The 15,289-nt window shown below is 37.8% G+C and overlaps 1 protein-coding gene across 6 annotated transcripts in view; it reads left to right on the top strand.

Annotated features, from left to right (window-relative positions):
- Positions 1 to 15,289, top strand: part of LYRM4 (LYR motif containing 4) — a 90,949-nt gene that overhangs the window by 22,321 nt on the left and 53,339 nt on the right. For 2 of the 6 annotated variants that reach the window (XR_009964615.1, XM_062617840.1), the window contains exon 2: positions 563 to 683. The exons of 1 other annotated variant lie outside the window; for it this stretch is intronic. Coding sequence is in view for 4 of the 5 variants with exons in the window: in XM_062617840.1 (XP_062473824.1) it covers positions 563 to 683 (121 nt within the window). In the remaining variant the exon portion in view is untranslated. Of the gene's footprint in view, positions 1 to 562; positions 684 to 1,045; positions 1,067 to 1,116; positions 1,144 to 1,896; positions 2,067 to 15,289 lie in introns of those variants that run through there. 3 more of the 6 variants (XM_062617838.1, XM_062617841.1, XM_062617842.1) reach the window with 3 other exon arrangements.

The raw sequence follows: 15,289 nt of genomic DNA, 5'->3' as shown, positions 1-15,289 counted from the left end.
GAGGTGTTCGAGGGATAAAATATGCTTTGTTAGGAGAGGAAAGTGGTGAGACAGGGAAGGAGCCCTTTTTATTGCGGTTAGTCAGCTTACCTTTGTTGTATTCAAAACTAATAATAATATGTAATGCATTTAGTAGTTAGCTCAGTGACTTTTCGAGTATCCAGAATAAGAACTGTTGCACTGATTCAAAATAATTTAGTGGATGATTTTTTTATTCTTAGGCTTGTTGTTATGTTCTTGAGCTTCGCAGTATCCATGCTGAACATCCAACAGTGTGTTTATAGCGATAACAAGCCGTAAGGACTGGACTGATACGTGAAACATGAATTTTTTTCTACAATAATTTCCAGTAAAACCACTTTTTTCTAGTTAAAGAATCTGGTCACTGTTTCAACTCAGGCAATACAAGACCCTGAATAAAAATAATTATGTATAAAACTGGGAAAAATTTATGACTGTGTGTGTATATTAGTTTTAAAGATCAGCATGTCTTAAAGAATGTTGAAACATCATGAACTGTGGCACATCTATAAATACATGTCATCTTATTGTTTGTGTTTAGAACATATGCCATCAGAAGGATAAGAGATGCCTTCAGAGAAAACAAGAATATAAAGGATTCTGGGAAAATAGAAGAACTGCTGAATAAAGCCAAAGCAAACCTAGAGGTTATTCATCGGCAGGTATGTTTTGTTTATTTCATTTTATTTAAAACTCTTCCACTCAGTTAACTGCCTTACACCATTACAGATGGAAAAAATAGATCCTTACTCAAAACTTCTTTAAATGAACAGTAGTTTTTGTATGTCTGAGCTTGAGAAGGTGGGAATCGTCTCTTTATCCATGATGGTTCAATAGGGGATTTAGGGATGTTTGTTGCATTAACCGAAACAGGCCTTGCTGTCAAAAGTTCATATACTTTTCTGTTACCTTTTCTGCTGTTTGTTTTACTGTCTCTTCACTCTGTTTCTCTTCCTTTCAATCTTTTTTCTCTCTCTTATGTGTGTTAGATTCTTTTCCTCACACGTTCCTTCTTCCATCACAGGTTTAGAAGAGTCACTGTGACACTCACTCAGATTAGTCTTGCCTTCTGTATTTGTTTTTCCCCACCTCCAGATACAGTGTTAGAACAGTAGCAGAACAAGAAAATCTTAAAGTGAATTAAGTAAATCCTGGCTAAATATGTCCAAGCAATGGGATAGATTTTTCTTTGGAAAAAGTTGAGTCACTGGCAATATTTTTCACTTGACATTGTCTAAGTAGCATTTATAGTATCTCTGTTCTTTCCACTGGGTACCATATTATTCAGACATGAATTATACTTCATTGAACTTTACTTTATTACTTCTCATACATACCCTCTGTCTATCTACAGTGACCACTAGAAATTTGAAGAAAGCAAGTTTCTGTGCCTGAATTCACTAATGGCACTTGCAATGCTTAAGCTGTCCCTCCTTACAAAATCCTTGCTTCCTGACACCCATAGTATCACATTGAGCTCAGTAGTACTTTTATTAAATATGGAATTAATATGGGCACCTATTCCTCCATGGTCTGTTTTAACATTAATCTTTTAACAATCAGTAGGTCAGTTAGCTGGATTCTTATTTCAGGAGGAAGCTGGGCCCTTTAGTTTGGCAATTAAATGTGAATATTTTGGTGTGAGTTAAATTATTTATTTGAATTTTTTTCTCCCAGAAACAGATGCTGTTTTGTGCTACCATAGCTTTGCTATCTTTTTTTAACCCAAACACTGCTATTTCTGTATTTTAAAAGTTTCTCAAAGAAGCAGCTCAGATTGGATTTTGAAATGCCATGCAATTGTATTTCAATTTTGGGGTGCTTTTTTCTCATATCTGTTGGTGATGAGTAGCATTTTCTGCTCTTCCTTTTGAGGTTTTCTCTTGGAGAGCCTTGATATCCAGTATTCTCCGGAGAAGTATTACAGGCAGAGGCTGGAGAAGACAATGAAGCAGGGACTGTCACACGAGAAGAGTCAGAGATCACTCAGATCTGAACTAGTACTTAGTTAATTAAATTCTAATCAGTAAATTTAGGTATGTAAAATATTTAATCAGTACAGACGGATTGGGGGTCAGTACTATTACTATACTTAATGTTAGTATAGTATACAAAGATTATCATTTAAGCTTACTATGCATAATCTTAAATGTTGCATGCATGCAAAACAATGCAACCGATTGATGTTTGGTGTCAGGTAAGGGATCTCTCAGGCTTGAGGGGTAACCTTGAGAGATGACTCTTCTCAAGGGCAGATGACTGCTGCACAGCCAACTGCTCCAACTGAGGGAGAGCTCAATAGACCCTGGAGATATTTACAGCATAAAGTGGTTGATTTGTAGTCAGATCTGCTGTGTTAATGCAATTTCGGCTGCTGATTAGCCCAGTCTCCAGCCAAATTGTGGTTTTGGGGTTCTGGTGCTGAGTTCTCATGTAAAACCTCACCAAATAGGATTAACTTAGGTCAGGTGTACTGAGTACCTGCCTGGACCAAAGTCAGTTAGTTCCAACAGGAGGAGTGTATCCATCACAGCAGTGGCAAACGATAAGAATACACAGGGTCAAATTTTGCCACTTAAAGAAAGCTGTATTGAAGAAGAAACAATTTATGAATATGGGATGTCCCATAGTAAAATGCTACAGAAAATCTCTTGTGGATTGTGGTTTAAGATAAATCCTGTCAGCATGTCAGAAAATGCTAGGATGATTGTAAGTAATCATATAAATACTGTATGTTTGATAAATGAGGAAAACATCAGTGAAGCTACTACAGTGACCATTTTGCCATGAAATTAAATGGATGGCTGAGGTGTACTAAATTTATTTTTGTTTTAAAATATGGTTAACTATGTGGTACCTGGTTCAACTCTTTCATAATAGCAAGTACTTCCTTTTTCTGAGAAGAGTTCAATTTCAAGGTGTCAAAGCACTTGAAACAGGTGGGAAATACTGCTCTGCTTTATAGATAATGTATCTGGGATGCTGAAATGAGGATGCTGATGTGTAGAACCTTAATGTTTGGGGTACCCTGACTTAAATGACAGTTCTTCCTGGTTCTATAAGCCTAAATAGTAAAAGGCAGTTCTAAGTCAGATGATAGGTACGTCTTGCTAAAATAAAGCTTTTCAAACTTTTTATTTGACAAAACATGGTTCTACTGATTCATCTGAGCCAAAATAAAACTTCTCTCCTATCTGAGTCCTGTGAACACCCAGATGACTCTGTTACTTTAAATCCTGAAAAAAATATACCATTTCTCTAAAAATGGTGTGGGCTCTTGACTCAGGGTGGACTCTTTTCCTTCTAGGTTGTGGGTCTGGTCTTGCACATTTTATGATGCTGTTTGGTTTTTTTTAGCTTAAAGATTGTCCCTCGGCCTCAGATAGGTCTTTCAGCTGCCTTTGAAAGTGTAAGAAGAGCAGGCAGGCTTCACTAATCTCTGTCTGGTCTATCCACTCACTGTCCTTTGTAAAGTAGTTGGTCTTAAGGACTTTTTGAATTCATTAGTTGCTAGTGAACATTTTGATCATACATAAACATATGCATGTGCTTACACAAAAATCTCAACACACGTTTTAGCTTTGCAAATATAGAAAAACTAGTGTTTAATACATTATAATCAAAATGTTTTCAAGCAAATGACATTAAGTACCTGTCTTTCTGTTAGGCGTTTGTTACTTGGAAAGAAATTTCTCTGTGGAAAGAAATGCATTCTTGCTCCCTGTTTTAATTGAAGATCTAAGTAATGAAGTCATCTGACATTATGAAGACATTATATTTAAAACTAACCAAGCATAATAGAAAGTGATTTTATTTTTAAATGCAGAAGCACTGAAGTAAACATGAGCACTAGCATACTTTTACTTTTTTTTTTTTGCTATGTTTGGGGTTTATTATGGTGCAGCGTGTCTTGGTAGTGCTGACTTTTTCATAGCTTGTTGATAGAAATTAAATAATATCCCACTTTGCTGACAGTTTGTTGTTACTCCAAAATCAAATTGATATTCACTTTACATTCTAATTTATGGTTTAGTCATCAAAGTGACCATTGAAGTGTAAGGTTCATAAATAACTGTGAATCAGCCTACTGAGAAATGTGAAACAGTGACAGATTACTGTCATTTTGTTCATGTCAGTCACTGTACAATTTGCTTGAATCTATAAAAGTAGCTTTATAAAGCTGAAAATCATGGATGAACATTAATTTCTGTCTTAGTCCTCCTCTGCTTGTTATTGGTTTTGATTTAAAAATGGTCTGGCTAAAGGAAGCAACAAGTGATTCTTTACTCAACACTGTGAAGACTTCTTTTGTGTATGCTTACTGTGTAAGCAGCACAATTCATGGTGGCTTCCCTGTCACAAATAAGTTTGAAATAGAAAGTTTTTATAAGTTTTGAGGCTAAGTCTTGCGGTCCTTCAGGGATTATCGTAACAGCCATTCCCCAGCTATGCTAATATGCTTTCATTTGTGAGTTTTCATTACTACTGGAATATGTTAGCAGTAGGAGAATTTGCCTTGAAATGTTACTGCTGTTGCCGAGATTCACGATTCATAGAAGCCACTTTGAAGATAGGATAATACTGAGTGATTCGAGACATTGCTAGTTTCCTTTGTGGCATGTTGTCTCTCAAGTTTTGAACTGAAAGTATAAAAGTGAAATTCAAAAGTTGTATTACACCTGTGTGCTCTGATTAAACCCTATTTTAATTTATAGAACATCTCACTCCTAAGTATTTTTCCACAGTACTTTCTTCTTAGTTTTATATTGTAGCTGGAAACCACCAGTCATCTTGTTGTCCAGATATGAAAGGTTATTTTGTTTTTCCTGGGAGCTCTTAAGGCTTTAGTATCAATTGCACTGGTTTTGACATCACACAACTACAGTACTCTTCAGTAAAACAGCTATAATATTTCACAGCCTTTGTTTGTCCCTTTAAATAATTCAGACTGTTATGAATCATGGTTTGCACAAACCTCTAGCAGAGAGACAAGAAATACACTGTTTGCAGTTATACAGTGAGGTCATGTGGATCTGCTTCTTTTGCAGCTGACTGGTCATCGGCATTTTCAAAGGGAACTATCTAAACTGTTGTATTTCTTTTGAGTTTGAGTTGACCTCTCTTACTGTTCCCTTCAGATGTGTAGAAGAATGCAGGAACATGGTTCTGAAGTATGAGAACTCTTATAAAGGTTCCACTGATAATGATAAGTATTGAGTACTTGCAGCATTTTTCATGTTTGCAGCATGCTGTAAGTGCATCCTAATCTTTGAAATATTTGCTGATTATAGTAATGTTAGCTCTGTTTCTTTTAAAGAGATGCTTTCATGACTATGCCTTGATAAAAGGCCATGTCATACTTACTTGAGATTTCAGTCTCATATTCTTCTATTTCTTCATATTTGCCATTTCTGGTAAAAATCATTATCATGGTCTTGTTCTGAAATTTTTGTACAATAAGAGCAGTTGAACAGTTCTGGGGTTCTTTTTTGGGGTGAGGGCAGACGATAAGTCAAGTTGCCAATGCAGCTGTGTGTAACCAAATACTGTGCGTTCTTGAGGTGTTCCTTTACCAGTATTTCACCTTAGTAGTATCATAGATACAAGTAATAGTGAATGGAATTGGAAAGGGTACTGAATGAATGTACAAAGATAGCAGTCATATTATTATGAACTGGTAATAATATAGCCATAAGGGAGCATATTTCTATTAATCAAAATAGGACTAATATTAAAGCATGTTTAATAAATATTAGCAAGACAAGCAGTTTCAGTTATAGTTACTCTAAAAAACCCCGAAAGGTAGAAGTACCTTAGTTTACGGCCCCTGCTTCGGATCTTATTGCTAATCCTTTGTGGCTCTATCAACAAATGCTTCCATTGTTTTCCTTATTCCAGTTCTAGTAATCCTGTGGTTGATTTGCAGCAATAGCAGATAAATGAGTAAATGCCAAGGTATATGTATTTCTGGACTGAAACCATATTGTTGAATATTCACTAGACTGGTACCAGTTTACATGATTGTGAGTGACATTGGAATTGACTGTCTCAAGAACTTCTTAGTCTTCAAGAAACAGTCTGTGTATCTGAACATAGCTGTGTTTATACTGCAAAGCACTGTAGGCTGGATGACCTTAGCAGAGGATTAGTTATGAAAATTCTTAGAAGTAGTTTTAGTTTCATCCTGCAAGTCATATTTCTGTCTAATTTTTATGAATACATAAGAAAGTTGCAAAATACCATATAATGCATTTGAGTATATTAGCGGCAGTTTCGAAGTCAAGAGGAAAGAGTAGCTCGTAAAGCTCTTTGAGCACTCTGAGTACAGGGTGCAGCACCTTGACTATGTTTCACGTATGTATAAGATACTGGCAAGTCATGTTGTCATGTTTTCCATGTTGGTGCTCTAATGCACTTTCCTTTTATCGAGTTTGTCATTGCAAGGAAGTTCTGAAATCACAGATTAATCTGCTTTTCTTGAGAAGATCCTTGAACCTATTTTATTTCAGCTTCACAATGGCAAATACCCATTTTTCTACAAAAAAAAAAAAAAAAAAAAAAGTAGACTTACAGTTCTTATCTAAGAGGATTGTCCTTGGAAGTTTGCTTCTTTTTTTCTGGTATCACGTACTTTTATTTATTACGTTGCATCTACAAATTCCAACAAGAATGGTTCAACATTATGCACATGTATTCCTGCCTCTTGAGCTGTTTAGTTTGTTAAAGTAAGTATAGACTCATGAAAGAGTTTTCAAATGCCTCATTCACAGAAGAGCAGGAGGTGAGTGTTATAATCAAATGATGGACAAAGATCCTGTTTAAAATTTCATCAAGTCACTGCACAGTATTAGTTTTTGAAGGTAATTAAGCATCTTTACGCTTCTAAATACTTGGAATGGCTTCTAGAATTCAGCAAATGTTAAGTGTGGTGAGCCTCCTTCACTTACCTTGCTCTTATCCTGTTGCAGTACTGGTAGTCAGTTTTTAATTGCTTTAGCAGATCATGAGTTCTCATTTGATTGGCTCCTTACGTGCATTTACTGAAATTATGTTGTAATCTTGTGGCGGAGCCAAGCAGTTAATTTTTATCAGCTGACTTTGGTTTTTAGAAGGCATTAGGGGGATTTTTCTGTGGATTGATTTTATTTTATATTATTTTATTTTATTCTGAAGCTCTGTGGGTGGTATTTTTTTTTTTTTTTCCCTCAAGGTCATTTAAATCCTATTGGTTATGTTCAAGTTGTACATACTTTCCATGCTATTTGAATACATAACTCAAGAAATATAAATCTGTGTATTTTCTCGTTTATAACAATAGCCTACAAGGAAGAATATGAGTAAGAAAGCAACAGAAATCCTTACCATACATTAAGTTTCAGTGCTCTTTACCTGGAAAGAGACACAGATGCAGGTGGAAGAATAATACAGGATAGATAATACCTGTCTTTTAGTAAACAAGAGAAAACTGGAAATTGAAATTGAAATAGGGAGGCTTTAAATTCAGAGCTATACTGATTTTGTATTCAAGTATGAGTGTAAATGCATTTTATGTCCATAAGGTTTTTTCTGGGGGGAGGGAATGAGGAACAAAGAAAAAAATGTAATAGGACTACCTTTGAAAAGTTAGTAAAAGTTACCTGGTAAATTTGAACAGAAACCCAGGTGAATTTGCAGGATACGTTAGCAGTGAGGTCCACTTTGGCCAGCCTTTTCAAACAGCTTTTTGATTTTGGCATGTAGGACCGCTTTGGAGATGTGCAATACAGTAACAGATGCCAAATGCCCAGAGCTGTCATATCAGCTTTATTTCTAGCTTCTCAGTGTGCAGGAAGTATAACAGACATTTTGCCCATCTTCAGGTGGCATGGCTCTCCAGGTGGCGCCTGTGTGAGTCCCCAGAGTGGTGGTTAATCCTTAGGCTGTCATTTAACTCTCCACTTGGAGAGCAACATTGTATTTTCACAAGTGATTTGCTGCTGTTTGCCCTGCTGACTGAATTACAAGTGTCAGGTTCCGCCAGCAATATTAAATGCCAAAGCAGACCCTGAATTGAAAGTAACCTTTAGGCTACAAGCAGAGGCAATTCAGAGGTAGAATGAGGCTTTGTCTTTCTGATCTAAGAGACTTAGTTTAAAACACAGCATTTAATGTATGCAGTAACCTTTCCTAAAAAAAAATAAAGACTGTTCAGTGTTGGCAGCTGCTTTTTAAAATACTTTAATTATCTGTCATAAACAGCTGTCATTACTTTTGTTACATGTATTTAGTGGCTAATCCAGTGAGGTTGGGACCTTATAAATAATAAGTAGTTATATAATGTATCCAGAACTCTGAGCATCTAATGTTATGTGTAGAGGAGGGCTGTCTGAAGGGCAGGAGAAGGACTTTTCTAGTGAGCAGTTTGGCATGGCAGTATGTCTTACCCAGTCAGGTAAAGGCTAGGTGTAAACTTCCACATGAATAGAGAAGTAGAGTAGGTTTCATCAGCCAGGCCAGTCAGTAGCTTTTTTTAAACAGTTGGCAGCACTGATTGGACCAGTCTATGCTGAAGAAAGCCCCAGAAGCCAGGAGAGCTCATGTTTTCAGGGAGGTATGTTCATCTGCCACTCATCACTTCCTGCTTTCTGCTTTCCTGTGTTTATTGTCACAAGGGCTTCTGCCCAGTGTGTAAATGATTATGGTTCATAGGGGTGGCAGTTGCAACAAAACTTCAAGGGGGCCTCTTCCAAATGAGGTAACGGCAGGTGCATGTGGGTCCTAGTATAAATATAAAATACAGCCAAGGGAGGGGAAGTAGAAATAAGTGCTGGTAGTTTTGATCACAGCTCAGATTACTTCTGCCATATTTCTAATCTGACTGTATGATCTTGAGTTGATGCTTGCCAGTCTGGTTTGTAGTGATTCCAGTTGAAGGATGATTTGAAGACTGAGTTTCTAACATTAACCTTTGAGCAACTTTCTGTCTTTCTTGCTGTGCAGCTCTGCTGTGGAGCAGAACATTTCTGGAGGATCTCTTTTTTACTGAATAGGAAAAAGAGAAATATGGCAGGTTTGTGTGTTATTTATGAAATGTATAACCTTGTAAAAGCCTTTCATATGTATTGTGACTTATGTTCATGTCAGAACATAGATCTTTCCTGAGCATCCTTTTTCAGTGGTGTTATCATGGGATAGACCAGTTTTAAGTATAGCTAGACCTTGAGGAAATGAAAGGGATTGCTGTTTTGAGGACTTCTGAAAAATGTAAGAAATACAACGGTGCTGTTGTTATGACAGCGATCTCTTGTTTTGATCTCCCACAGTCTTTTGTTTGCTTTTTATAGTCTGCTGGTTTATTTTACTTTCCTTGCTGAGAAAACTTTCCTTCCTGGTTTTGTATACTGCTCACTGAAAGGAGACAGTGGCGTCGCAACTGAGCAGGTACACTTCCCTCCAGGAGGAGCTTTGGCACATTTGTCTGGTGCCTCAGATCCCCAGGACTGTGTTCTGCTGCCCTTGAACTGCAGGCTGTAATTCAGGATGACGATGTTGGTGTTGACGCCCTCTCTGTCTGATAAATCTCCTAGTCCTGTAGCTGTGGTACAATGGCATTTTTTTTAATTGCATTTTCTCCCCTCTATGCTCAGTCATCAGTCTCTCAGTATATTACAGTTACAGCTTTTTCCTTTACAGCTAACAAAGGGAAGAAGGATCATTTTAGCTTCTCTTTAAGCTATTTGCAGTCTTTTCTGGCCTTTCAGGTAGTCATGTTTCTCCACTCAGCACTTCGAAAATGCGGTATATAAAATCTTACCTGACACTCTAAATAAGATGCCTGGTTTTGTTTCTTCCACAGATAGTTTGCCAAGTCTAAAGAATCTACTTTTGTCTTAATTTGTAGCATAAGGCCAGCCTGCAAAGAGGCTCCATTTGCTCAAAGATTTGCTCCATTTGCTCAAAAAAATCTGTCTTCACAAGTACCTTTTATTTCCCCATCTTACTATCTTGATGCTTATTCTGTTGGTTTAGTCACTAAAAAAAACCGCTTTCATTACCCAGGTGCAAAGGTGCCAGCTGTTAATTTAAAATTACATTTTGACAAATGAAACCTGTTTCTAAACCCTACCAAGGTTAACTGTCATTTCATAAAAATATGGAAAAATAAACCCCAAAACAGTTACTTGAAAAAAAAAAAGAAATCCTTCTTGACAGTCCTCTGTTTCTGCTTTTCTGCATGTATTGTAGTCTTCTGGAGTTCACTCTGGAGGTCCATTGAATACCCCTGTGGATCAACGTAGCACCAAACATGGTCTCTAACACTATTTGTATGAATTTGTAGCCAGGTAAATTCACAGTGGTACAGTTTTTGACAATAAACATAAACACGTGTGGCCTTCATATAAAGCTCTTTCAAACAAAGAAGCTTTATCATTGACACGTTATGGTTCCATTTCACCTTTTTTTGCAGTAATTTGGATTCTGTCTACTGTCTCTGTATTAAGCTGCTTGTATTTGAGGGAAATGTGTTCCATCCATGAAGTTTGGATGAAGGTTTAGCTTTAAGGAAGAAAGTTGCTAGACTCCATTATCAGCATGTCTGATCCAGTCCTTAGAAGTTCAAGCAGGGAAAACTGTTTTCTAGACAAGAGTATCAAGAGAAGTTTAATTAGTTTTTACGCAGTCTCCTTGGTACTGGTGCATTGCTGCTGTCTTTAGCTCTGTACTTTCTGAGGTTAGCCTGGAATTTTTTTGGCCGTTAAAAGCTATAGCTGCAGTGCCCTTCATCTTGGTGACAGGCATTATGCCAGTACATTAATTCTGAAAACAAGTAAAAAGAAGAAGAAAAAAGGAGACCAAACTCTTCCAGTCACATTTAGAACACAAATAGACTGATTCCTGTTGTTATTCTCTCTGGGGTATGTCAGAGGTATGGACTGCCTGGAAGTTCTTCCTAAGCTGTTTGCTTTGCAGGAAGGGAACCATTACTAAGCAGAGTTTCAAGATCACCTTTGTAATTTGGTCACCTGTAGAAAGTGCATAAATACATACTTTGAAATACAAATTTGTTCTTCATCCTGTAAACAAGGTCTTGTCCCTCACTAGGGCAGTTATAAATACTGCAGTCTAGTGGCTAGATAATACGTACATAGGCTTTCTGTGTGAGTGTAATTCACTTGCTGAGGAGTTGTTTTGTAATTTTTAACCATACTTTCATCCGAGTGTATGGTTAATGACACTTACGTGACCTAATCACTTAGCCTTTCACATTAATGCAGATCTTGTTTGTAATTATGTTGTTAACCCAGTGCTTTGGTTATGTGTTCAAATTATCTTAATTTTAATTGAAAGTACTTTTTGTCTCTCAGAAGTCTATTTTCTATGCACATTTGTCAGTAGTGAATACTTATCGGGGGTGATTACTCTCTAACTGCTTGTGCTGGTATACCTGTGGGAGGATAATCAATCTTGTGCTTTTTAATTGAAATCAATAATGTGTTTACATTTATCAATATTTCTTAATTGTAAAGTTATAACAGTGGAACTTCAATAATAAATCATGCCAATGGTTAACTTCATACATTAGACTTTTAAGAGTCTCCTTAAGCAGTCTGACATGTTGTAAATTGCTTTTAAATGATTTGTATGTATGCTTATGGGGAAAGAGGAGAAAAAATTAGTAAGGAAAATCATGCTGTAGAATAATACTGAAGAACTAACGCACTAACAGTAAAATACCTTTACCACATGTATGGTATGCTTTATAGGCAAAAAAAGAGCTAAGTCTTTTCAAAGTGCTAGTTTTTATTACTAATAATTTTGTGAGTATGACAGTATATGTACATTTGTTGTGCCATCCTAAGGGACTTGTCAGGGCTGGGACTGTTTCCCTTCTCCCAGCTGTACAAGCAGTGCAGAGGGCAGAGAGAAGTACTAGCACTACTGCTCCTTTACAGAAGTGAGTTCCAGGAGATCAAGGCACCCTGATTTTAACTGTGCATTTCACCATATGTCTGTACTTACACTGTTGAGGTAGAACTGAAGGAGGCTGCTTCTTCTTAAATTTAAGCATATATTTAAAGACTTTGCATAGGGAACAAAATTATTTGCCCAAGTTCACAAAGTGTGCATACAGGAAGAAGTAAAGCATGATATTCCAAGTCTTGCACTACTGTCTATCTCAGTAGGTATCCCTTTATCACCTACCTCACACTTCTCTGGCCTCTTTAAATCCAGGTAGCAGTAGATTGGAGAACATCTGCTTAGACAGAGACCTGGCAGGTTGCTGACCACATTGTTTGTGTCATCCCTACAATGTTTTACAAGCTTCACCAAGGACAATATAAGAATTAAAAATTCTGCCTAACAAGCAATAAAGAAAGATTTAATAGTTAATGCTGTTATTTTCTAATTAAGTTAAAGCCACTGTGAACACCCGAGGTAGAAAAAGAGAGAAGCGGGTAAGCTGCTGTTTGTGGGGTTTGCAGTTTTACATGTCTTTTCAGTTGAGATCCTAAAGGTGAACTTCAGTTTTTCGATTACGCATACATACACATACAAAATTCAGATAAAAGTAACTGATGTGGTTAAATATGATATAAAATTAATTATTCTAATATCTTACTGCGTAGGGACTGGTTTTACATACTGCTTGTAGAAGGAACTGTTAGCTGAATCAGTTGTTATCTGAAATGCTGTAGAATTGAATGGCATTTTGCACAGTTAGAGAATAAACCAGTTGCTTAAGCTGAAAATAAGACAAAAAAAAAATAAATGCTAATTTTGGCAAAGAACAACAGGTGAGGGGTTTGAAGAGCTGGAAAATGAATATGACTAGCATCTTTAACAGTTGAAACAGTAGGAGAACAATATTTATATACCTGAAGATAAATCCCCTTTATCAAGGCGTGAGTAAAAAACTTCACCAGGGTCCCAGTCCTAGGAATCAAAAAGACGGATTTAAACATCCAAATCTTGATACAGGTAGCAAAGTTCCCCATCATTGGAGCAGTTCAAGATCAGGCATATTTGCATGCCTGTTCCTCTTGCCTTTTCTGTTCTCTATTCTGGCTCCATCCCTACATAGTAGTCTAGCTTAGTAATTTAAAATTGTATATTTCTCTGTATTTCAGATAAGATGCTATTGTTAATAGATTGATAGTTTTTATTTCACTTGTTTAAACTTGTATGAGAGAACAATGGCTGGCCGATGGGGAAGTTAAACACCAATATGAAGCCGAATGCCATCCTACCCAGTGTCATGTTTGAAATTTTTACTTCTGTAGCTCCTTTCCTTTTCGTACTAACTGAAGAAATCATGTGTTGCCCAGGTCCTAAAAAAAGACCCTCAGAAGTTTTGTTGTCAGTGTGTGCAAAGATGGTTGTCCTCTGACATCAAGGCTAACTTTTATATGAAAAGACATTAAAATATTAAACGTTTCAGTCTTGCAGCCATTTTGTTGCCTTCTGGCAAATGTTAAAAGTAATAAATTAAGCCTCCCCCTAATTTTTAAATGAGATGAGACTGTTAAGACACAGCTGTCTAACAAACAAAATTACAGTGATTACCAAATCAAATCGCATTAAAGCAGGGACGTGTAATCAATCTCTTTGTGAAAGGTAAAGCAATTCAGAAGACAAAACCATCGACATTTTCTTTAGCATGGCAGGTTAAGTACATTCATGTTGCATGTGGAGGGCTTTGCAGTAGGGTGCTTGCGTGAACAAGTTATATTTAGTTTAAAAAGCAGACATCCTGGAGTGCAGCTGATATGGTACTGCTGCACAGGCTCTGAGCTAGAGGTCGTTTGCATCTGTGCCTAGAAGTGTAAGCTTGGGCCAGCATATGAATGTGTGAACACAAGTCTTTAGGAAGTGATGACCCTTCAGTGGCATTCAAATTGTATTTGCCCTTTTCGTTTCAAACCTGCTAAGATACCCAAGATGCCCATAACACTAAATTTAGTTTGGCTGTGTGGTGGGTTGACTCTGGCTAGGTGCCAGGTGCCTACCAAAGCAGCTGTTGTCACCCCCTCCTCAACTGGATGATGGAGAGAGAATATAACAAAAGACTCACGGATTGAGATAAGGACAGGGAGAGATCAGTCATCAATTACTGTTATAGACAAAACAGGCTTGACTTGGAGAAAATTAATTTATTACCAGTCAAATCAGAGAAGGATAATGAGAAATAAGACCAAATCTCAAAAACACTTTCCTTCCACCCCTCCCCTCTTCCCAGGCTTCACTTTACTCCCAATTGCTCTATCTCTTCCCTGCCAGTGACACGGGGGGGAACAGGGAATGGGGTTTGCAGTCAGTACACAACGTTTTTTCTGCTGCTGCTTCCTCCTCAGGGGGAGGACTCCTCACACTCTTGTCCTGCTCCACCACGGGGTCACAGGAGAGCAGTCTCCCACCAGCTTCTCCAACATGAGCCCTTCCCATGGGCTGCAGTTCTTAATGAACTGCTCCAGTGTGGGTCCCTTCCATGGATACAGTCCTTCAGGAACGGACTGCTCCAGTGTGGGACCCTTCCACGGGGTGCAGTCGTTCAGGAACAGACTGCTTCAGCATGGGTCCTCTCTGGGGTCACAAGTCCTCCATGGGCTGCAGGTGGATCTGCTCCACCATGGACCTCCGTGGGCTGCAGGGGCACAGCCTGCCTATGGTCTGCACCATGGGCTGCAGGAGAATCTCTGCTCCAGTGGCTGGAGTATCTCCTCCTCTCCTTCACTGACCTTGGTGTCTCATATTGTCACTCCTCTTCAGCTGCAGTTGCTGTTGTTTTTTCCCACATTATCCCAGAGGTGCTACCACCGTTACCGATGGGCTCAGCCTTAACCAGTGGTATGGGTCTGTCTTGGAGCAGTCTGCGTTGGCTCTACTATATGCAGGAGAAACTTCTGGCAGCTTCTCAGAGAAGCCACCCCTCTTGCCCCTCTGCTACCAAAACCTTGCCATGCAAACCAAATACAGGCTATTAGCATGAAGAATGCAAAATCTTGTTTGAATTCACATGATTTTCATGCATTGTCCTCCAAAAATACATGTAATACATTTAGCCTGGAAGTAGTGGCAGATAATTCAGTGAAGATCAGGTTTTGTATATTGACATAAGGTGGCAAAATCTGGCTTTATACCACGTTGGTTTCATCAGTGCTGCTTGATTTTGGTTTGTTTTCAACCTTTCATTTAAAGTATAATTGGAGTTCTTTATTTGACTTACTGGGTAAGGCTTTTCAAAATATAAATATCAGTCTTGTACCTCTAGTACAGAATGCTGTGAAGC

The sequence above is a fragment of the Pezoporus occidentalis genome, unplaced genomic scaffold (assembly GCF_034315485.1).
Source record: "Pezoporus occidentalis ecotype Australia unplaced genomic scaffold, CSIRO_AGI_Poc_V1 ctg2, whole genome shotgun sequence".
Taxonomy (NCBI): domain Eukaryota; kingdom Metazoa; phylum Chordata; class Aves; order Psittaciformes; family Psittacidae; genus Pezoporus; species Pezoporus occidentalis.
This window is presented reverse-complemented; position numbering and strand designations above follow the sequence as displayed.